Source organism: Vanacampus margaritifer, chromosome 10 (genome assembly GCF_051991255.1).
Source record: "Vanacampus margaritifer isolate UIUO_Vmar chromosome 10, RoL_Vmar_1.0, whole genome shotgun sequence".
Lineage (NCBI taxonomy): Eukaryota > Metazoa > Chordata > Actinopteri > Syngnathiformes > Syngnathidae > Vanacampus > Vanacampus margaritifer.
Window position 1 is genome coordinate 16,156,579 of NC_135441.1, and position 24,294 is coordinate 16,180,872.

The 24,294-nt window shown below is 38.3% G+C and overlaps 1 protein-coding gene across 2 annotated transcripts in view; it reads left to right on the forward strand.

The window, feature by feature from the left end:
• spock1 (SPARC (osteonectin), cwcv and kazal like domains proteoglycan 1) overlaps window positions 1-24,294 on the forward strand; it is an 82,880-nt gene that overhangs the window by 51,743 nt on the left and 6,843 nt on the right. For both annotated transcript variants that reach the window (XM_077578645.1, XM_077578646.1), the window contains exons 5-7: window positions 5,698-5,812; window positions 10,356-10,488; window positions 15,467-15,587. In XM_077578645.1, the coding sequence (XP_077434771.1) occupies window positions 5,698-5,812; window positions 10,356-10,488; window positions 15,467-15,587 (369 nt within the window). The remainder of the gene's footprint in view (window positions 1-5,697; window positions 5,813-10,355; window positions 10,489-15,466; window positions 15,588-24,294) is intronic.

The following is a 24,294-nucleotide window of genomic DNA, read 5'->3' on the forward strand; positions in this document are numbered from 1 at the left end:
TCCAATCAATAGTCTCCATTCTTGCCTCCTAAAGGACAAGCCCATGTTTTATCAAGCCTGACTCTACAACAGAAGCACACCAAGTGACTAATATTTCAGTAGAATTAACTGCCAGTTGCAATTGTAGTAAAATTTTACAACTTATATTGCATATTTTTATTCACCAAGTCTTATTTGAAGTGTTGCAGCAGTTTAATGATGCTGTAGATGTGTTCGGGGTTGAATATTAATGACATTTTTTTTTCCATACGCACAACAAATTGTCATGTTTTTAGCTTGCTCCCATGAAAATTAGTGCAAAGATGCAAACGCACTGTCACACCAAGGCAGTGCTCCAGTACCTTCAGGCTGATATGAGAAGCTGTGACCTTGTGTACTAAGTTTTAAATTCCGAGTTAATTGGATGCCATAAAAGTGCTGAATATCATTTTATGATTGTATGGTCTGTTTTGATTCATTCAGACTCTTATATTTGAATGACACACATAGGACGTCGACATTTTAAATCGGTTGTTGAATACTGCATTTGAATACTTTGCCAGGATTCATTGTGTATGGAATGTGTCAGTGGTGTGTTGGAGATATGATTTTAATTGTTTGTTCGTAACGCTCACCACACATGTAACTGAAAACACTCTAATCTCTAATCATCATAGCCTAATGAAGTGAATGGAAATGTTATTACGGTAGGAAATACAAAATTGGTCAATCCTATTTGTTAGCTCATTTATGGCGTTTTTCCTTGTGTGTTAGCATTAAGCTAGCAGAAGGCAAAGTTTGTTTTATGTTTAGTTTGACAATAAACTTTAACTGTGAGTGGCAGAAAGCCTGTTTTTTTTAAATGATTTGTTTATCTGCCAAACTGCTGCTTGGTGTGAAGTGAGTTGAGTTCACTGCCAATACAGCACTCGTATGTTGAATTTTTGCTCATTAGTCAAAATAAAAAATCTGCCAAACAGCTGCTCATTTCTCAAACAACTTGTAAATGGTTTCACTTGTAGCTTCAGGCACTTCTGTACAACTCTGGAACAGGAACATTGTTATGAACACAACGTTCTTTAAAGCTTGCAATGCCAACCTGAGTTTCTGAGTGGTTGCTATCATTTGGAAATGAAAATAAATATAGACAATTGTGTTTTTCTTGTCATTTCATTCGGTGTTTGGGACTCACACTAAGTCATCGGTCCCATCTGTAGTTTACTCTGAGGTGGCATGTTTGGTAGAGCTGCGAATTGACAAGTGCCACTGCCTGGCAGTATGATTTGAATACTTTTTTTTATATTCAAAACAATGTTTGATTAACAATTGTTGATTCAAGATCTTTAATTTATTTTGACTTAATCATACTGTTGAGTTAATGTGATTAAGACAATGTAGACAAAGGAATTTTTATTCAGCTTTTTTCACCCAACTACTCTATGACAAGTCTTTAATATTGGAAAAATAGCATGAATCAAAATACAGGCTGAATCTGTCTTGTTACACAAATAAAAAATATAATTGTGTAAACTGTATGTATTATATAAACTGTATAATTAAATAAAATGGATAAACAATAAATGTGCTTACAAGACATGCCACAGTGACACTTTAGTTTTAGTGCACACTGAGCAGCAAAGTTGAGTGTTTGGGCAAGATGACTTGTGTGTTAAATTTTCCAGCTGTGCACAGCAAGCATGTTAGCAGCCTTATCTGTGACGTTAACAATGTCCGTGATGTTTAATCTCTATTGCTCTGCAGTAAGGCGTAAAATTGCATCAAGTTTGCAGTGTGGCTTTCACTTAATAGCCTGAGTTTGTAAAACACAACTTCATCCGTCAATCTTTTGTAATAAAGTGTGTGGCAAACAATTGCTTAGCTCGTTAAGTCCAGGAGTCACGAGTAATAAGTGATACTTGCGGGGTATGAACCATAGCTTCTTTCATGTTTTTTTCCATCTAATCTTAAAGTTGAGGCACAACTCAATAGTATTGCTAAAGGAAGGGTGGGATTGCACGACGTACTGTGCCTTGGATCGTTCATCTTAAATTTAAACCCCTTGTTCTCAACAACGCTGTATGGTTGTAGTTTTTTGTGATGAAGCATGTGATTAGCATTATTTAAAGACCGTGCAGAAATTAGCTGGTAGTCAGTTGCGTTGCTGTAAAGACTGCTGGTCAGCTTCTTGCACTAGCTGCTTTTCATCTCTGTTCAGCTGCTCAGAGTGATGTCGCGCCAAATTATCCGAGCCGATTATGTTTTTTGTGGTACCAAAGTTCATCATTTGCATTTGGATACTGTACAAACCAAAGTACGTCCGCCATGTGGCTTTAAATGCCGACAGAGGGGTTGAATCTCCCCATGCTCAAGTACCTTGGCTACCTCCCCGCACGGTAGCCCGCAGGTTCAGGGCAAGGGGACATGCTGAAGTACATTTACAGTATTTGAAAAATATATTGATATTTGAGGACTCGTCGGTGTAGAATCACAATTCTTTGATGAATATTTTTTTTCCAACCCTAATACAGTATAAAGCTTTATGTACCGGTACATTTGATTTACATACTTCATCACGGGTATGTAGGTTTTAATGCATTTGAAGGCGCCGGTAATGCTTGATGTAACCTAACTGGTAATAATTTATAATCTCTGCATCAGTCATGACTATGCAGTAGTGTTTTGTTCAATAAAATGGTTTTACTAGGGAAATGTGCTTGCCATTCCCATAATTGTATTCTTTCTGCCAATGCTTGCCTAACCAGTTACTGGGAATCTTTTTTCCTTACTGTAGGCCTATATGTAAATCAACAGAATTTGTCTTGATCTGGATGAATATCTGCAATATGACTTGTCAGTCAGGCAATGTCATGCATCATTACGCATGAATGAGAATAAAGTTATAACCTGTATTAGAATAAGAGCACATAACGGTAAAGGAATGTCGGAGTCTAGATTTGACAGTGAGCAGTAGATTAATAAACCTTATCTTTTACCTCTTTGGAGCTTCTCTCATTTGTACCTTCACCCATTCTCTATAATGTACTGTATATCTCCTCATTTCAGCTGCATAAACCATACATCTTCCAAGCCGCAGCAGGTGCAAAAACATTTGAAAGCTTCTTTCACAGCTTAATTAACTCAGCGGCCCTATTTTCGTGCCCACCACAAGGCTAGTGCAAAGCGCAGCAGCCTAATTCATTCATGCACATGGGGTGGAGATTTCTTTCATTTAGTGTATTTCTTTCATTTGGTGTTTTTGTAGATGGGTGCAGGTAGGGAGCGGTGTTTGCGCCATTGTGGGAGTGGAGTGTTGGAGGCTTGATTATTTGTTTTTAACTCCGCCCTGTGGGTATTTTTAAAATATACAATAAAGTTGACAATAATAATGTGTTCAATTTATTGATCTCTGCCATGATTCATAGTGTTTGATGCACGATGTTGTCATATTTAAATCTACATAATGACATCTTCCACACACATGCGTGAAGATCAAATTAAATCAATGCAAAATCGCGCTTCACCACCTGCACCACAACTTAGACCTGCTCTGAGCTGGTCTAAGATCCAGTCTACTTTCTGTCACCAAATTATTCTGGTGCATTGGTGTAGTGTAAAAGTAAATGCCGTTGTTGCAGTGCAGTCTGCCATATTCCTAAATACGGCAAATGACTTGCCCCGCCACGAGAATCAACAGCTTTTACGCCAAGCGCACGTGTGCTGTCTACGAAAATATAGCCCAACATGTTTTGTGTTCAGACAAAAGTTCTGACTGAGTCATTGTCTTAATATGTTGAGTGTGACTGAGATAAAACCCCTCATTTGTGTTGCTTTGTCTTTATTTCCAATTTGTCTCAGAGCAGAGGTCAGACGCTAATCCTTAATTGTCCTCCAATCATCTGTTGGCTGGATACAAACTTCATTTCCCTCGATCTTTCTGCCTTCTCATCCTCTTAACTCTTCTTGCCCTCTTTGCTACACTCGTCTGTCACTCCCCTGTGGTGATAAAGTCATTTTGAAGTGAAGTGATATAAGATGGCTTTTCCCGGCACTTGATAGATGGAGGTGAGGACATTTCAAAATAACCAAGTGATGGAAAGACACCATGATACGCCAGCTTGCGTCTGGTTTTTAAAATGGGGTTTTGTGTCAGTATATGTTACACAGATTGTACAAAAAAAAAAAAGCTTGGGTATAACATAAAGTGCTAGAAAGAATGAGATTATCTAAGTGTGTGGGTTCAGTCTACTGTCAAGATGCAGAAAGTCATGAAATATCCTTTGACAGTCACAAGTACTTGGTGGTTTTGCATTACGATTTTACTGAGAGTAAAGCCATCATAATCGCATCACTGTCTTTGGCAGTAATGCTGATAAAGTGGCTTGTAAACAATGGTGCATTGTGGGATCAGGTCGGAAAGTAGTTTGATCTCATCAGATGCCAGCTGGGGCTCAAATACAAGCCATTATCCTCCCCCTAATGAAGACAAGGACATTCGTTTTTATATTATGCTAGCAGTAACATAGCAAGGACTTGTGCAGGCTTTCTCTCTAATTAGCCACACTGAAAAAGCTGTTTAGGCAGTTGCTAACATTTTTGTTTAAACAGGATCTGCTCTCATTGCATTAGCATATGCATACATTTTAATAACTTTTGAATGAATTTGTTTCACCTTGTGTGTGGTGCAGTCTGTGTGAATATAAATGAAATATAAATTAAATGTCCACGAAAGTAGATACAGGCACTAAGTTGGAATCGAACACTAGTAAGATCTGTAAAATAAATGCAGTCTTATACTCAATGAGTGTGAACAGTAATATAGTCTGATCACTTTGTTGGTACCATTCTGTTAAAGAAAATAAAATTGTAAGTACCACTTTATTTTCAGATTGATATCAGAACGAATACTCAACTCCTGAGTAGTCACCTATACCGATACTAGTACTTGTGATACATACAATTTCCCACCCAATGAACTGACAAATAATTTTAAAGAAAGACCAACATGTCCTAATAGAAGCATTTTTTCATAAAATTGCATGAAATTAAAGACAAGTTTCGATTCCTCTAATTTCTAATTTCCAGTTCATGATCGTAAAACAGCCAGCATCAGCCGCCGTCGTGAGTACCAATGTCTTGGAATAAGGCCAGATATCATACTGATAGCTGGTATCAGTGCCCCCCTATTTCTAATATTTACTACACTATATGCATATTGCATACATTATACACATGGGCTAGTTTGCATGTTTTGGTTTGAGGAATGAATTAGTAAATTCAATTTTGACAGAAAATGAATCATGTCAACCAGTATACTGGTAAGCATGAAGGGCTAGCAGGGAACCTAATGGCTTCCATGGTAAACCACAGGCTAGTGTGCCTTTGAGCCTTCAGCTGTCACTGATACTGTTATAGACCGTGAGAAATATGTAGAAAAAAATGAGCAAAATCCCATGGTGCATTATGTCTCAGGCAAACAACTACCTTGCCGCCAGAAACAGCGTAAATGTATCCTCATCGACCCGCCTCCATTTTGCAGGTGGTGTTCTTTTCTTGTCTACTTCATTTATGCGGGTGTAAGCATAGAGCTACTTTGACTTGCCACAAAAGCTCCATTTTTTTTCTTCTGTCCAGAGCTCAGGCTCAGGTTATTTTTTACATTTTTCTGCCTTCATTTTGAGTCTCCCTCAAAGATGACATGTTCTCCCTCTCCCTTCTTAGGTTCTGACACCACTAAGGACCCATGTCTGAAAGTGCGCTGCCCCCCTCATAAGGTGTGTGTCAGCCATGACTACCAAACAGCCGTTTGCACCAATCACAAGCAGCCGGCTCACAGGTAAGGAACTGCTATATAGCCTACTGTATTATGCACAGTTGGGTTAAGACAGCTGGTTACAAGTCACTATTCCGCAAGACTCTGGAGATAGTCGGCAAATGACTTCTCTCTGCTTCACTGAAATGCTTAAACATATTTGCAAAAGCAATTAATTCTTGTCAAACAATACGCTTATTTGTAGACTCAGTCAACTCACAATCAGCTCTAATTTGTTTGTGCTGTCAACCTTGCAATGATCCCAATTTTAACACTTTTCTTCCAAAATGTTTCATCTTAAAAAGTCATGATCCACCAAACTGCATCCGAAAGTAATTTTTGTCACTGCCTTATGCCTTTGGTTTTAATTGATTTCTCATTAGCTTCTAAGTCATTAGCCTCTAAATCAATTTGTTTTGATCCTTCCCTCTCATATTGAACTAATAACACACATCCAATTTACCGCTTAATGCATCACATGATTCCAATGCAATCTGTATTTTGCAAACGCATCACTCACTTAAGCCACAGACCGTAAAATAATTTTAGCCTGGTTTAAATTGTTTTCATGAGCTTCCTATTTCATCATTTCTGGTTCAATAACTTTGTTGCTTTATGAATAGCATTGAGGATTTTATTTGAGCTGATAGCTTCTCATAGACGCACGCCATGCTGACTTGAATGGCTCTGTTTATTTTGTACCACTTTTAGCACATTGCTTTGGTGTAAACAAAACTTGAGTTATAGAGTAATATATGTCAAGGGTGAAATAGGGGACATCGAGCTATCTAATAAGTTAGCAAACTATTGAAGGGTGTCCTCTTTTGCCTGGACTTGTCCACTTTTTTCCATCCTGTGCGGGTGTTTGGGGGTGAGGGGATACATTTTCATGAAAATCTCAGTTTTTCATTGTTTTTGACGGGACCGATTAGCATGTACTGTACTGTACTGTACTGAACTTGACTGACGCTTTGTTTTGTTTGTTTTATTCATTTTTTTCCTTTTGGACACATTATTACAGGTTACATCGATCACATAATATCATTTGCAGTATTGACATCTGAAAGAAGGGCTGACGGGTAGAAGCCATGGCTTATTAGTAACCCGTCCCCATCGATTCTTACTATATGCATCAGTCATATCCATTGATTATGATAGTCATTGATTCATATCGTTATCAATCCCAGACCTAAGTCTGCACAATCCTCGCTCAGTTCATCTTGAGTAATGTCTGTGTGTAAGTTGCAGCTAGTACCAATCATTTGGAATTGGTAAATCGGTTCCACCAACAGGCCCACCCAACCAGGCAAGCAGCCAAGGCAAGCGCATGCTCGTTCAACAGTAGCGGTTTCGCTGACCTTGGATCAGCTTTCACACATGTTGTGTTAACCTTGGCAGTGCCAGCAAGTAATTATATGCTATATTTACATTATTCAAATCATGTCAGCTCCAGTTATGGGTTAATTAGCAATTTGGTACAATAATTTCATTTGGGTAAGACATAATCCACAATTTAATGATGTGAGTTACTGATAGCCGTTATTGTCTCTCAAACTCCGCCAATTCTTCTACTCTTTTCACGGTCCGTATTTTGTTCTGAGAAGATGAGTCTTCTTTTGTTTGGATGACGATCCGACAGTCTTTTGTCCATGTGTTCTTGATAAATCCATTCTTTCTCAATTGTCGCGCCCTTCTGGCAATGTCAGCATTTCGTCTTGTGAGATTTTCATTGACGTAGACCTGTTTACCTTTAAGCTTGTAGCGATCTCTCAAAAGAGCAATCTTTTTCTTTCTGTCAACAAACCTGATCAGAACTGCCGGTGGTCGTGTCCCCCTAGTTGGAAGCGAAAAGCACATCTGTGCGCTGGATCCACAGTTAATCCCAAATCTCTGAGTTGAGTTGTCACTTGCTGTTCCACAGTCTCGTTCGCTGAAGCTTGGTCAGAATCAACTGCAGGTGTGCCGGCCGTAGCTCTCGCCCGCGGCGCGGTTTGATCTGGATACCTGTAACTATCACATCGTTGATTCGAAGATTTTGTTCCAAATCATCCACTTTTTATTCCAAGGTAACAATGCGTCAATCTTTTTCTTGTGTCTCTTTCTTCAACTGCTGAATTTCCTGCAGAAGTGGCTTGATGCTCTTTTTCATTTTAAGTATTTCGGTGACCATTTCTTTGAATTTTGCAAGAGAAGATTTTATCTCCTCAATTTCATCAGCTCTTTTTCCGCCAGGCATATTGCAACAATGTAGTAAAAAATCCCAATGTCAACAAAACAGTTAGAAGTCACGAGCAAGTGCAGGAACAACTACAGATGCGTCCTTGATTGTGCTTTGCGTGACAAGTGGGTGGCAGAGTGTACTGTGTTGAGACTGGTAGACCACAAACTCCTCCCAAGTCAATTGTGAGGTCTAGGGGTAAAATGCATTTTTGTGTGTGTGTGTAAGTATTGTTATACTTAAATATATACATTATATATATATATATATATATATATATATATATATATATATATATATATATATTTATTTTAAGAAAGAAGTGGGTGAGCTTTTTACGCATTCAGATAAGATGAAGGGGAATTTAGCCCACTGGTAGCGCTCTTTGCTCCCAAACCGGAGACTTGGTCACGGCTCGGGTTCAATCAGAAAAACCAGCGTTGTGCAAACACAACTTGCAGAAGCATTTTAACAACCTCTTCCAGGCTCTTCAGATTGAACCAATGCAATAACAAAAGGCTGTTGGTATTTTTATAGCATACTAATTTAGCTGCGCCACCGCCAAAATGTCACCCAGCCAGCCTGATTTCCTCGCAGCTCGGGATTTGCTGAGGGAATGTTAAGTGCTACGTGAACTTGCTCCGCACTGACTATAGGATGCTAGCTTGTTGTTGCTAAAGTTTTCCCTTCCACCACAGAGAGCCATATTTCTAAGTTACTGCTCATCTGCTTGATTCTAGCAAATAAATTGTCGTTATTATTTTTGTAGACTCCTCAAAAAAGTTAGGCATATTTAGCTTTTCGGTGAATTTTCAGGATGAACTTTAAGTGCACTATAATCTTTACAAGTCCACCTAATTTGACTGTCTATAAACTTTTTATTGTGCATGTCCATCTGTTCAATGATTGCGCAACTTGCTGTTCTCTAACAAGGAGCAGCAGCAAAATTCACAACAGGTGCTGGATCCAAGAATCAATTACTTATTTTTCTGCTTTAATTAGTTTTGGTATTTAAACAGTCCTTGTACATGCTGTTCACATTTTGATATCATTTGTGATCAAGACAGCACCAAACAACTTATCAACAGCACGTTGGTATCAAAAGACTTTAAACAGGAGAGCCTCAGAGGAAAGCGGCCAATAAGCATGAAATGTCACGCTGGACTTATGCCCCAGCTACCAACATGCAGTTAGTTTGTTTGACTTTTGCACGTGTTTGACTTTATCTACTTAACATGTCTGTCTATCCATAAAAACTTACATTAAATTCTCATGTTTACTGATTTAACTTTAGACATTTTGATAAGCAGCCAGCAACACTTCAAAAAACCCAACTGAGGTTTCCAGTGATAATTCTTACCCACCTCTGTCCTGCTGTGAGGAGGCTGTAGTACCGTGAAATTAGAGCTTTTCCAAATTAGTGCAGCTTGGGAGATCCCAGCAGTGTGCTTGAGCAATGCGCAACGTGAGAAATCAAAAAGAAGACAGGGAATATTTCCTGTCCATTATTGTATGATAATGTGCTTAGAACATGTGTCCAGTCATATTCATTTAATTTTCAAAGTGATATTTGCAAGGTCGACTCTATCATTTTTGGAATGGTAGAGGAAAAAGATTTACTGCATACTTCATATAGTATGGCAGTTTTGCCAGATGTATATATTTTCCTGTATCTGTCAGCAGTGTTTCATTTACATTTTTCATTTACTCAGTTCTATTCTGCTGTGATAATTAGTGGTTAATGGAGTGGATCTGAAGGTACACCACCTTATATTTTGGTTTTAATTCTCATTCACAGCCAATTTCCTATTATAAAAACTGCAAAAAAAAAAAAGACTGAAAGCACTGTGTTATGCATGCCAGGCCAGCTGTTGGAGAAAGAAATGATTCGCACATGTACCAACTGCTTTTTCTATTCATTGGACTGGCCTTCAACTCCAAATATGTGAATACATATTTAAATAGTACTGGGCATAGTTAAACTTTGCTTAAAAAGCTGCATCTGTTGTGAAAATACTGAAGATAAGTTGAGTTGAGAAATATTACTGTTATTACTGTGAAGTACTTGCACATGTCCAATTGGACTTAAAACCATGCTGTCACCGAAAGGGATTAATGGTAAATAAGAAAGTGATCAATTATCAAGCTTCACTTTTTGTAGCCTTTTGTATCTCCTTAAAGTATGTTAGACATGCTGCTATTTATTGTGTTTCTTGTTCACCCATTTTGCACATGTTGAACAAATGCTTTGCAGAAACACCTTCTCGCCTTGGAGGTTTATAACTGCTTGTACTGTATTGATTTAGTTTTTCTTTAAGAGAACATTGGTGCTTTTTTCTTGTCACGTAGTGTGAAAGCCCGGAAAGGCAGCTTGGGTCGCAAGCACAGGCTTGAAGCGGGCACTCACGGGAACTGTAAACTGTGCTCATCACTGCGTTCAAATCCAGTGTGTGGCTCCGATGGACACACCTACTCCTCGAAGGTAAAATACCCTGACTTTTTTTTTTTTTTCAATTAAAAAAAAATCCTATTTGTGATATGGGGTGGGGGGGACCTTTAAAACATTTTAAGTCTTGTAGTCTGCTACATAAGATACCGCTTGCAGGTAAAGAGAGACTTTTCTCATTTGAACGAGAAAGTTTCTCATTAGGACAAGAAACGTTCTTATTCGGATGAGAAACCTTCTTGCCCTAATGAGAACATATTTCACCCCCTTATGTCACTTTAAGGGCTTCGTATTTAGCTTAACTATAAGTGGTGAAATATTCATTTGTGCTTTTTCAATTATATTTGTACAAATACATAAGCGATTACATTTCCCAAAATATCAGCAAGGTCCATGCCCGGTAAGTGAGCTCCATTTCGAAAAAAGCTCCTCTGTACCCTTCTGATTCTTTAGCTATATAGTTACAACCAGTCCCCTTGGCTCTTGATTTATTCTCAACTACATGTGATTGCAATTGGCTGCAAGCTAACACTTGCCAAGGCAGAAGGGGTATAGAAATAGGAGATGATGTGAACAGGTATAGTGAATACAGCTGAGTGTGACAAATGAAATTCTGTCAAAAAAAGTAACGAGTAATTACAGTGCCTTTTGGCCTTCCAGCAGTGAGTGGGTTTGCTGACATCTGTCCATGCTTATTTATTATTGTATCTAATTATGTTGCCTATAGTAACATGCAGTGCTATATGCAGAACCTTGAGTCTTTTGTATTGAAAGCAAGTAAGCTACATACCATACAATACAGGTGAGGTCATCACTAATGTTCTAGTTTTAAATACATTTTTCATACTGGTTGTTTTGACGAAATACAATGTTAAATAGATTACATATTCTGACATTAGTAAGGATGGGAATTGATAAAAAATTTGCGATTCTGATTCCATTATCAGTCTTATTCCTTATTGACAATCAGGTGAGGGAATTAAATAATACGAATGGGTGTGTGTATCCTTTAACTCTTTAATTGCTTCAACCTAGGCATAAAATACATCTAATCCAATATTAATTTCTGATCTGTAATCCACCCTTAGGCCAGGTACACAAATAAAGAAAATCAGGCTGTGTTCGTCCCAATGTCGCCCCTTGCGGACCAAGCATGTCAAACGGCTAACAGTCTTACATCCGAAAAGGTTATCCTTATATGTCGGAGGTGTGTTAAGAGTGGATTTGTCTCTATTATAGAGTCCAAAACGAGTCACAACCGGCAATCTTAAATAAAGAGAGTAATTTACTATTTACAAAAAGATCACGAGAGAGATCACGTGTGATCACGCGACATTTCTGCCTCTGAGGAGATCGGCAATGGAAGAAAGTTTTTGTGTGTATGGTGGTCTGTGTTGAGATTATTAAAGGTCCCCACACACAAAACGACCAAAACTGTTAAATGCCCATTTTTTTATTTCCGTGTGAGCTGTCTGCCAAACAAAGATAAAACAAAATATTTTAAAATTTGAAAAATCCTTGTGTGTTTACCCGGCTTTAGGGGGAAGAAGAAAAGAGACACAGTTTTTGCATACGTAATAAATCCATGGAGGCCAAAACAAGTGCAAATTATTGTACTTGTTTATCAGTTGCAGCATGTCAGTCATACATTTTTAATTCATGTGTTAATGTGTAATATAATTTAACAAACATCCAGTCCAAAGCCACTTGTAGGAGTTGTTTTCAGCTCGTTTGCTTTACCGACCAGTGCTAAAGAAGAAATGAAAATAAGGAGGAAGAGTGCTAAGAAATCCCTGTGCTCTCTGTGGCAATTCAGTTCAAATGGTTCAGTCAGTTAGCAGGCGGACTGATGGGCCCTCTTACCCCAACGTACTCTTCTCAGCAGTGAGCTGCTTTGTCACAGCCTAATCCATGCTATATTATTACATTACATGCCCCACTCATTATAACCACACACACTCACACGCACTCTGCATCATATTAAGAAGACAGTGCTCGCATCTCCCGAGACACCTCAGTGAAGTCCATTACTTCTCTCCTCTATTTTTACTCCTATGACTCCGGTGCTAAAACACAGTTTCATTAAAACCACATTAACCCCTGGAGAGTGACAACTATAAAGATTCATGGGGTGTCTCTGTGCGCACACTGTGACTGAGGGAGGTCATCTATCCATTTCCTAGGCTCGCTTACTGTCTCCCTCTCCAGGCAGCTAATCCAATATTTTTGACAGAAGTACAGAGACTTGTACTTTTTTTATCAACAAAAGTAATTGAAGGCGGACCCTTGTCTGGGTCCTTTTCCGATGAAAAACACAACTTGGTCATTCGGCAGCTGAGCAAAGCCCTAAATATGGATTATTAGCAAAATTATAAGAGTAATTTCAAAAACACCCATCCATACAGTTAATGGGTGGGTCCCAGATGGGTACCCAAAAAGTGGGTACTTTTGAGCTACGCTTTACCCACACATGATGTTTGAAGGAATGGCACGTAATAAACTAGTTTGGTTAGTGGCGTAGGAAAATTTGGTCACGTGGCACAAAAAGACGCATGTAGCGCTGTACTTACTGTTTTTTATCATATACTTTTGTATTTATCAAGTGTCTTTCATACAGATATTTACTATAATTATGACTTTGGTATGTCAGTGTAGATTAATGATTACAGATGAGACTATAACACTTTCTAACTTGCATAAAAAATTTTGATTACATGACTGTTGTAGGTGCCATACTCCATACTAAACTGTGATTGCCCTGTCAACAAACTTTGGAAAATTATAAATAAAATGATAAATTATTTTCACAGGCATGTATAAAAAAAAAAAAAATGTTATTACAGACGCGAACGAGTTACGTTCCGAGCGATCGTTCGTAAGGTGAATTTGTTCGTAAGTTACTTCAGTGCTATATTTTGTATTATAATTTATGTTTAAAGAGAATACGTACAGTACTGTACTACGTATGTTAGAGAGAGAGAGAGAGAGACACACACAGTATGTACATGTACGTAATAAGATAAATAAAAGGAAGTTTAACTTACTTTTGGAAGATGTACTCGATGCTTAAGGATTTGATGGAGGAGGAGGAAGAGGAGGATTTTATATCATGAGAGGTTCTTCGTCGTCGCTGGAATGGGCTTCAAAAGTTACTTCCTCCTCCGTAACTTCAATGTAGGAAGAAGTTGAGGGTCGAGGAGAAGAAGATGAGGGTTGATGAGTATCTTCCTTGGAGGATTTACTAGAAACTGGCCGAAAGAAGCGATCTAACTACGATTGCACAGTTTTCTTCTTTTTTCATCATAAATGATGCGGTAGCACTGTATGGCATCATTCAATTGATTTGCAACCTTTGTGCAACGTTCAATAGTTGGGTCTTGCTGCTCGAAGAGTGCGATGGCTTTATCTATAAGCGACAGGCATTTCTTCTTCTTCCTCCTCCTCGACACGTTGCTGAGCCTCCAATGCTGGGTGAGCTCTCACAGCGCCAAGCGTCGGTATTAGCGGCGGAAAGAAGCACTACAGTACTCGGAAAAAGGTGCGCAATACAAAATCTAACTTACAGCATCTCTTTCCGAACATTTTTTGACATGCGCGCATGTTCGTATGTACCGTTGTTCGTAACTCGAATGTTCGTAAGTAGGGGAGCGTCTGTACTTTGGATACGGCCTTTTAATTACTGCCAAGATTTAAGTGTCTAAAAAAGTGGTATTGAATAGCCCTAATTTTTTACCAATATGAAATGAATTAAAACTGGAGAAGAATCACAGTCAAGTGTGTGGGCAGGTTTAGTCCAGTACATTTTGTGTATAATACCATTTACAGAGCCAAAATATTATGTCATCACTGCGCTTTGTTCTAAGGCACATAAAAAAGATAACTTCTGTAGAAGATGTTGGCAAAAATCCAGAAAATGTGCTTTGGATGATTATGACTGAAATGTCAGCAGCACTATCAAAAAGTCAAGGCCAGGATTCTTGTTTTTTGTTGTTGTAGTTCTTGTAATATTTGAGTCATGTTCTGCAAAATGAAACAAAAACAAATTATACAACCTATCTGTCACTGCATGGCCATCTTGGCGTCTAATGGTAGTTTCGGTATGGCGCTTGTGCCACAGGACGAATGAGAACTCCTAACAGCAAAGTTAATCAACTTCAACTAAATTTTATTCTTGCATAGCAGAACATAATTTCAGGCGGGCGTGTTACGTCATACCTACCAGTCAAGCCTACATTACTTCTGTAAAGCCTTTTTTCAGCAAAAAGTGAACTGCGGCATGTCATTAAAGATGAGTGGGAAACCTAACAAAATGAGGGTGTTTTGTGCTTGCTGACTTAAAGGAGAAGTCAACCTTAAATATTTCTTAACAATAATATGTTATAAGTGACCTCACTAGTCTAAACATGGCATTCTGATTAACATTACATTTGTGGAATATGAGAGCAAAATCCAGCCGTTTTCATCCATCTCAGGGGGCGGCCATTTTGCCACTTGCTGTTGACTAAAGATGACATCACAGTTGCTCAGGGCTCAGACAACGACCAATCACAGCTCACCTGTTTTCTGAAGCTGAGCTGTGATTGGTTGTTACCTGAGACATGAGCAACTGTGATGTCATTTTCACGTGACAGCAAGTGGCAAAATGACCGCCTTCTGATATTGATAAAAACTGCTAAGTTTTGTTACTTAACTCATATTCCACGAACACAATATTAACCAAAATACCGTATTTAGAATAGTGTGGCTGCGTAGAACAAATTATTGGCAAGCTTTTTTTTAAATGGTGTAACAAGAAAAAATGTAGGAAAAAAAATACAAAATTAAAACAATGAATAAAGGAACCCCACCCTTGGCTAAGTTCAATAACTATTTGGAGCATCTGGGGAAAGGAATATGTTTAATATCCATAATATTTCCTTTCATTTTCCTTTGCCACACGAGACACGCTTTTTTTCTTTCTGCATTTCAATATGAGTTCCCAATTAATATTTTTTTTCTTTGAATAATTTCACAGTGTAAGCTGGAGTTTCAGAGCTGCCTCGCCGGAAAGATGATCTCAGTGAAATGTGATGGACAGTGTCCGTGTTTGCCCGGACAAGTGCTTAGCATGACGTCGGTGAAACCTGACAAAACCGGTGAGTGTGCTCCATATTTTTCTTGTCTGTTTACATGTCAAACCAGCTCTCTTTTTGAATTTGATTATATGGTTGGATTAATGGTTGGGTAGAAGTGGAGCTATACTTGAATTCACTTGTGAGTTCATCTATTCGTTCATCACTATTTGAGCTCAAGCTTCCGCCTCTGACTGTGCCACCACACACACACACACACACAAATCCTTTGTGGTGATCCCTCAAAATATCCAGCCATTCACAACGTTTCCATCGCTTTTCCCTCAGACCTCCCTTTATTTATATTATTTTTCCCGCTACACCATTTCTTTGACAGCTACAGCGAGCAGTGATGGAGTGAGTCTGTGTGTCTTGTTGTTTGTCAAAAAAATAGGATTTTGTCTGATGGATGAAGAGATTGGGAGGGAGAAATGCAATCTAAAGTGGTGCAGCACAAAAAAGGATGGATTGTTGTTGTTAGAAAATTCCTCCCTTCCCTATTTGGGAATACTAGGATGATGATGATGAGGATTCTTACTTTCTGCATCCGTATATCCATCATTTGACCTTAGCGCCCTCACAGTGGTGAGTCATAGGTGCATAGGCCTTCAGTGGGTACTTACCCAATTTCATCCAGCCACCCACTCTTAAAACCACCATTATCACATCGCTATAATAGAAACCATCAATACTATATAAAAACACACTTAAACAGTATGCAACAGTCCATTTGGCACTGTTCTGAATCAATGTTTATCTACTAACATGATCAAATCTAAACAATTTAATTAAAATGCATTGCACTCACCAGAAATGCTGATTACTAATTGTATTAATGTGTGTAGATCGCATCAAATTCATATTGTTAGTCAAACTTGGCTTGGTCTGACCAACCACCTATTGGACAGAAAAATGACGTTGCTATTTTTGACATGAGCTGGCTCCTCAGAGGCCAAATTTTAAATCTGATTGTTTAAAGACCCTGTGAAGTAGATTTGTTTCTAAACACATCATACTTTGAAGATAATTCTTGAAAATTTGTGAAAGACTGAGAAGTTTATAGTTTTTCACCATTTCCCAGTTTTTATGTGGGGCATGGTTAATAACCTCTTGGTTATGAGGTGCGATTGAGTTACTTTGTTAATATTAATAGGCTCATTTCTACCTATTATAGTGTGCATTTAGCTAGTTACCAGTGCTTTTATGCCAACAACATTAAGCCTTAATATTTTATTTCAGGGCTGTTCAAACATGAAACAGACTGCAACCTATTTGTTAAATACAATGGCTTAAATAAATAAATAAATATATTTTCACGCAAATCTTACAGTGTACATGTGCAAGCTTACTGCTAAGTATTTTCTAAATTTGAGTTGAAAAAAATCGCAATAATCAATTTATAGATTTGTATCAGGATTATTCAGCTTAAAATCGAATCGTGATACGGATCGAATCGCCAGGTACTACACAATTCACACCCCTAATTAATGTTTATTTTTGCATTTCATTTGTCATTAATATTTATTTGACATTGTTTCATGTACGGTTACCTGTAGGGCACTGCTGTAAAATGTTTGGGGGGGGTTTGTAATTTTTTTAGGGTGTCCGCCTGTCCGGAAGTGATTAATTGAATTTACATGACTGTATTTCCTGTTGCAAATATTGCTTTAATTTTCATATGATTTGATTTTTGTCAGAGTTTTTTGAAAGGAGTTATTACCAAAAGCAAGGTTCAACTGTATATACAGTACGTGTTTGGTTTGCAGAGATTGTGGCTCTGTGAACAGAATCTATTTACTAGTCTAGGTCTCTTCCTTTCATTCTCACACTAAGTTGGCTTTTTAAATGCAGTCCTCTCTAATGTCTCTCATTCCAATGTCCCATTTTTTTTATTTCTTGCTGACTCTGGCAGTATAAGTGTCATGCTTGTGTGCACGTATATGTGTTGTCACCCAACCTGATAGGATCTCACATCAGATCAGCGGCTCAGAATGGTAAACAGATGGAGCTGCCACAAAAGGTGTGTGTGTTTGTGTATGTGTGATGCTAGATTCTGTTCTGATGATAAGACTCAGCAGTTTGAACTTGGGTATCAGTAAACATAGAGATGCGATTGTACAAACCAAACCGTGCATTCACACTAAGCCTCCAAATATTTCATTGTTACATTGCTGTTTACACATTTTATATTCAGAAATCAGATGGGGTGGACAATGAAATGTAAATATACTTTGTTTTGATAACACCTTAGGATAAGAGCAATATAGCAATCCTGCTAATATTGAGGAATCAAGTACATGCTCCTAAGATTTGCTTTGATCAGTTATTTTAATTTCATTTAGTATACCAACTAACTACAAGCAGCCCTAAAATGGCTACCTTATTACATTTGTTAATTAGGGGGACTGTCTGTAATGAAATTCCAGCAGACCTTAATAAGCTCTTCATTAGCTAATGATACACCACCATTTGTTTATTTATTTTTGTTTTTTAAACCCCAAACAATGATTGACTATGTAATACTAATGATATACAACATCCATGAAAAACAAGGGTTGATTCCTTAAAAAAAAAAAGTTTATGCTGGGAGAAAAATCTGCAGATAGGTGAATCCGCAGTTGCCAAACCCTGAATGTGGGGGTCCGTTGAGCATGTCTTGACACATAAACACCAGTATGATGCAGTTAAGCATTATTTATTAAAACGTTTATTTTGCACGTTTTATTGGGTTTCCTGTCATCTCCACTGTAATGACCATTAGGACATCTCTGGATGAAGAAGAAAAAAAAGTGCTTTTTCTATTTTACATTTTACCCCGTGTAGCCACAGCCTCTATACCAGGGGTGTCAAACGTACGGCTCGCGAGCCGGATCAGGCAAAGGGGTTTAATTAAAAAAATTGGAAGAAAAAAATTTTTGAGTATTGCCGGACCAATTACTTAGCCGGCGGACACAATCAAAACATATAAATTCGTATTTTGACAAGCAATCCTTAGATTAGCAATGCAATTTATACACATAATTGCCCTGGATGTCATTATTTTATACACAACCTAAAGTTATGTTTTGTTTAAAAAAATAAATAAATAAAATAAAATAGACCAACATAAATCAAACATAAGCATGCTAAATATGACACACATTGAACTACTGGTAACACAAACACATCTGACAAGGATTAACATCCTTATAACTTCATTAACTGTGCCACACAATGCATTCTTGGAACAACGTATATGCAAAACGGGTAGATAAAACACACCCGGAACTCATACGGGCAAAGTGCTGCCTCCGTCCATTAGCATTCTTGTTATTTTTGGAACAATATATTTACATTTATAGTCACATTTGAGCCCCGCTATTTAGGGCTGGCCTGCAAATAGCGAAAATGTCCGTATAATTTACGGCAACTGTTTTTAAGTTATATATCATGATTTTATTGATCCGGCCCACTTGGTGACATATTTTTCTCCATGTGGCCCCTGAGGAAATATGAATTTGACACCCCTGCTCTATACTCTATTTCTAGAAACTCTGGTTATGTTGAAATGTTAACTTTTAGGCCTGCCTAGCCATGCTTTCTCATTTCGCATCATATATGACATGTCCAGTGTTCTTGCAGTATTCTTTTGAGACATGGAAAAATGCAACGATTACTGTCAGCCATAACACGTGAAAAAAAACACAACACCCTCCGTGCTTAGTGAACGCAGTTCTTTTTTTTTTCTCTCATCACACACACATCCACACAAACGTGGTCCCGCTGGCGGTAAGCGTGAATCTGCACTGCCTGCACCTACAAACATAATTGCCACAAAAAATCTGAGTACGCCATCAAGCGGACCAATCACGAGCGATGTTACAGCCCGCCATACTACAGCGTACAAGAATTGGAGAGGTGTGTGCATCACCCGGCCACAAGCTACGGCGCACTTCTCTACGTAAATCACATGATGTGCGCCGGTCATTAACACAAGAGCAAACGAGGAAGTATAAACCAGGCTTGTGTTGTTCTTCTGGGCTTCAAGCTTAGACAGTAATTAATATATTATATATTAAAGGATATGTATTGTAACTAAGATTAGCTCTGTCAACATACCTAACAGGGATGTGATTTTTCCGCTAATTCGCGGAATTCCGCTTTTTTTTATCTCCCCCAAAAAAAAAAAATCCTGTTTTTTTTTGTAGTTCATTGTGTATGCACATGACGCCGACAGATAACATCTTCTGCTATAACAAAGACATTTGTGGTATGCTCTAATATGAGTTACTTTTCATTTGGTCATGATACAATTATTTGTTCATGAAATTTGAACTCTTCAACATTATTTATGTGTTAACTTAGTAATCACATTAGTTAGATATGATGATATTCTCAGTGATAGTTTTTAAAAGCAAAGGCAGTCCAATGTTTTTGAATGTGACTGATTTTGAGTTGACTAAAACTGCCATTTTATATGGGATAGTTCAATATACATTGAAAATTTATGCTGGTGTTTTGTCTATTTCTTTGTCATGTGAGTGCATTGAAAGTACTTAAAAACACGGAAAACCCATGAGCTCCGGGGGGCTTCGCCCCCCTTGTCCCCCAGCCAGGGCACTGCCCTGGACCTAGCTGGGTGCCAGCGGCCCCCAGACCCCCGGCTAAATTTTCAGATAATTTCACTTTGGTCAAATCACATCCCTGACCTAAGCAGTTAAGCTTTGTCACATCCCTTCCCAGAGATATTGAGGCAAATGGGTCGCGTGTGTAACGTCACGTGTGTGAGTCACACACATGACTTAGAATTGTGAGAATGTCACACACGTGACGGAAAAATGGTCCTACTCGGTATCTTTGAGTACTCAAAGAGTGAATACTCGTACTAGTATCGGTCTGAAAATAGAAGTGGTATGGAAAATCCCTAATCTAAAGTAAATCAAGTGATCAAACTACAAGCCCACAAATGCGTGTTAATCTACAATCAGATAAATTCACCATTCATTTATTTTAGATCTGCTTAAAAATATCCAGTGAAACTGGCTTCTTAAGAATTTTGGGGTAGTTGTTCAAAGTAGCAGGAAGAGCAAAATGTATAAAGAACACAACAGATGCTAATTTATTGCAAGAGACATAAGACAATAAAATGTGTGCCTGCTTAATGATCAATGAAATAACTTGGAGCGTTTTATTCTCCGCAAATTGTTGCACCCTTTACAAATCATCTGGAGCCCATTTTGGGTACCAGCCAAACGTTTTGGGGGAGGCTGAACTGTAGAAAGCACAATTTCTGTGTGTTTCTTTTTTTATTCATTCCTAAAGTGTTTGATACAGTTTAGGTCAGGACTCTCAAGTTCTTCCTCACCAAACTCACCCAAGCACGCCTTTATGACTATACAGTAGAATAGTACCTTCCTTTGTTCCCAAAAAGGTTTCACGTATTTCAGAAGAAATTCAGGTGTATAGTTCAACCTCTTATTGATGAATCACCTGAGTGAAAGATACATTATTGTATAGTTCAAGAGAAAATCTTTCCAAACTGTGCCTGAGGGAAAGGGTCATGTTGACCTTCAGACTGTAGGTAGGACAATTAGATGGCGCAGTAGATGTGCAGCATGAGGTGACACTTCACAAGTTATGAGGGTCTGGGACCGAGATGGGTCAGTTTCATTAAAAAGAAACAACAGATTTAGTTTGCCCTTTATCACCAGCACAGTCTCACAGATGGTGAGCTGCGTAGACTCAGATAATGATCAGTTTTACACGGCTCCTTTGGAGGCATTCAACATAGTCGTCTTTGCAGTGATATAATGATAACCCTAAACATTTATCAGTAAAATGGAAACGTACTATAGTCGTAAGCAATGCGAACACAGTCTAGTAGGTGCCTTGTTTGTGGGGATTATAAATAAAACGGTAGTTGAGTTGTTCCGATGAGGTACTCGAGGACTTTTTTCCCCATCACACTCTCTAAGCTTTATCACAACTAATGGTTTATTTGTTTAACCCTGGAGAACCCAAGAACCCTTTTCTTCTTTGGAAAATTATGAATTATACATTAAATGACTGCTATAAGTTCACTGAACACCAAAATATATGTTTTTTTTTTTTCAATTTTAACTCTTTATTCCCTAATTTAGGATTAGGGTGAAATTTGACCCTTTTGGGATTTAGGGGTATCGTTTCGAAAAATCAGAATAACAAAAACTGTCAGTAAACTATTTAGAATTTAAGAAAATAATCAATCAAATACACAGCTACATTGAACAATATAATTTTTTTTGTTTTATTTGTTGCATTTTAGAACTGGATTTTGAATGTACAAACACACTTTGGCCAATGGAAACAAGAGCACAGGGACAAAATCACTGCTGGAAAAAAAAAAAGATCTTTGTTATTTGAGTACCAGAATTTATAGGGGCCAAATTTGACCCCATGGGTTCTCCAGGGTTAAAGAAAGAATAAAAAATAATAGAAGAATGGGAATGAGTGGTCACCAGAAGGAGGGAAACTATTTTTGCAGTGGCATTCTGTCACAGACTTACATAGAGAGATTTAAATAAATTGGGTCTCAGAAAGCCCAAGAGAACCCGAAAACAAGACATCCGTTGTGTGTAAATGTATTTATTTCCAACTTTCTTTTTTGACACATTCCCCACCCAAAAACTGCTTGGAAAAAAAACAGGTGACAGCGTCTGGTCTGTCAGCAGCAATTTAGATCATACCAAGTGAAGGAGAAATCAGAGACCACCGACACTTGTGTTGTAGTGCAAAGTGCAAGAGACTGGAGAGCATGAGACGGAGAGCTGGAGCGGTCATAGCAGTCAAATCAAAAGATGAAAAAGTGTGAAGAGCAGTAGGAGGACAGGGTGAGTGGATATCAAAGCCAGACACAGAAGCACTTATCTTTGGAGTTTATAAGGGGATGTGTTAGGGGAGAGATGGGAAATGAAACACTCAAAGCAATTTAGGTGAGCAAAAAGAAACAGAGGAGGCAGGAATATCAAAGGGGTTCTCGAAGTCACGAGAAAAGTCAGTAAAGTATAGGCAGGTGTGATAAAGCTCAGGTGACGATATGAAGCTCAGAATATACATAAAGTGCCGGTTGGATGAGAAAGGCGGGAAATGAACAAGTGTGTCGCTGGAAATGTGAGCGCCATGGCAAAAGCGCAATGTTTCACTGATGGAATGGAAGACAAATTGTACAAGGTGCGTCGGAAAGGAATTCCAGGCCTGATGTCACTTAAAATAGATTTCAAACCCAAGCTGAGTTTCTCCCATCAATGTGGACCAGATCAACCGGCACTTCTACAAATAATTCTTGTGGCATTTGCCCCGTTCAGTGCGATAGTTGTGTCTTCACCATGACAGTGTGTCTGCTCACAATGCTCTAAGCATCTGACAGTTCCTGGCCGAAAATCACCATGTCTGCTCCCCAGGCCTGGCTTTACAAACTCAGAGGATCCCAGAAGAACCCTTCCAGTGACGGCATGATAAGAGAAGGCTGGGAAACCACCAGAGAGATTTCTTGCTTGTATTTGTACAAGCAAGAAGTACAAGCTTGTATTTGTTTAGTTTGGAATTGAAATATCTTTTATTACATCAGTCCTGGACCTTTTCTGACAAACGTCTTACATATAAGGATTAGCAATCACAACTACTGAACGTGTTTAGTATTTATAACCATTAGCTAAGCAGATTGGGGGAAATCAAGTAAAAAAAAATGTTTTAAAAAGTCTGCCATTGTATGTAGCACCACCCCCTGCTGTCAAGGGAAATTGAAATCATAGTGTTATCAAGCATGCATTGCAAATGTCATGGCTGGGGCTGAAACGAGTCCTCAAGTAATTTGAGGGCCTTGGTTAAAAAAAAAATGCTCAAATGCTGTGTGTACCCATATATTTATTTATTTAGTGCACACTGAGAGGAAAAAGTCAAGCCAACCACAGCAACAATTGCTCATGATTTGCAACGTGGTGCGAAAGCCAACTTGAAAATAAACCTTAACATATGGACATCAATCCCTTGGTACACATTTATTTTGAAGTTGATCCCAGCAGCGGATTGAGTCATCACCGATGTCGACAACATTATCCTGAAATCAAGTTGAAATGCTTATTATGCTAATTAGGTAGATTAGAAGTTATCAGAGTTAGCCTCTAGTAGTGGTAGTGCCCTATATTGGCCTATATTGTCTGGCCAGAGCCATCGGGTTAAAAATATATATTATATTAATAACACGTGACACAGTTTCAGCTCCTACTGGTGACACTTTAACAAACCAGGCTTACTCAAATATGCTGTTTTAGCTGGCAAAATCGCTAATGTGGTTGTGACATTACTTCGTCTCATGACCGAAATGTATGGGTTGAGAGTTATCGAAAATCTTACTAATGTTTCTAGAGAGGAAAATACAATCAAGAAAAAAAAGTTTTGATCTTCTTCTTTATATTTTCCCTTCAGCTACCAAATGCAGAAAATTTAATTTTGAATCGCTACTGCCACCTGTGGCCGATAAATGAAACTGCATTTCCCTTCTTCACGTACACAAATGTGCACGACGTGACATCTGCAGATAGAAGGTGGGAAATTCGAACCTGAACCCAGTCTGAAATCTATTGGCCAAAGGCTTGCAGGAGTTCCCATTATGAAAGGTGTTAATTTACTAATAAAAAAAAATGTTACAGTAATAAATGGTCAGATAAAAAGGCTATTGTCAAGATATTTGGTGGCAAATTGCAAAGTGCATCTT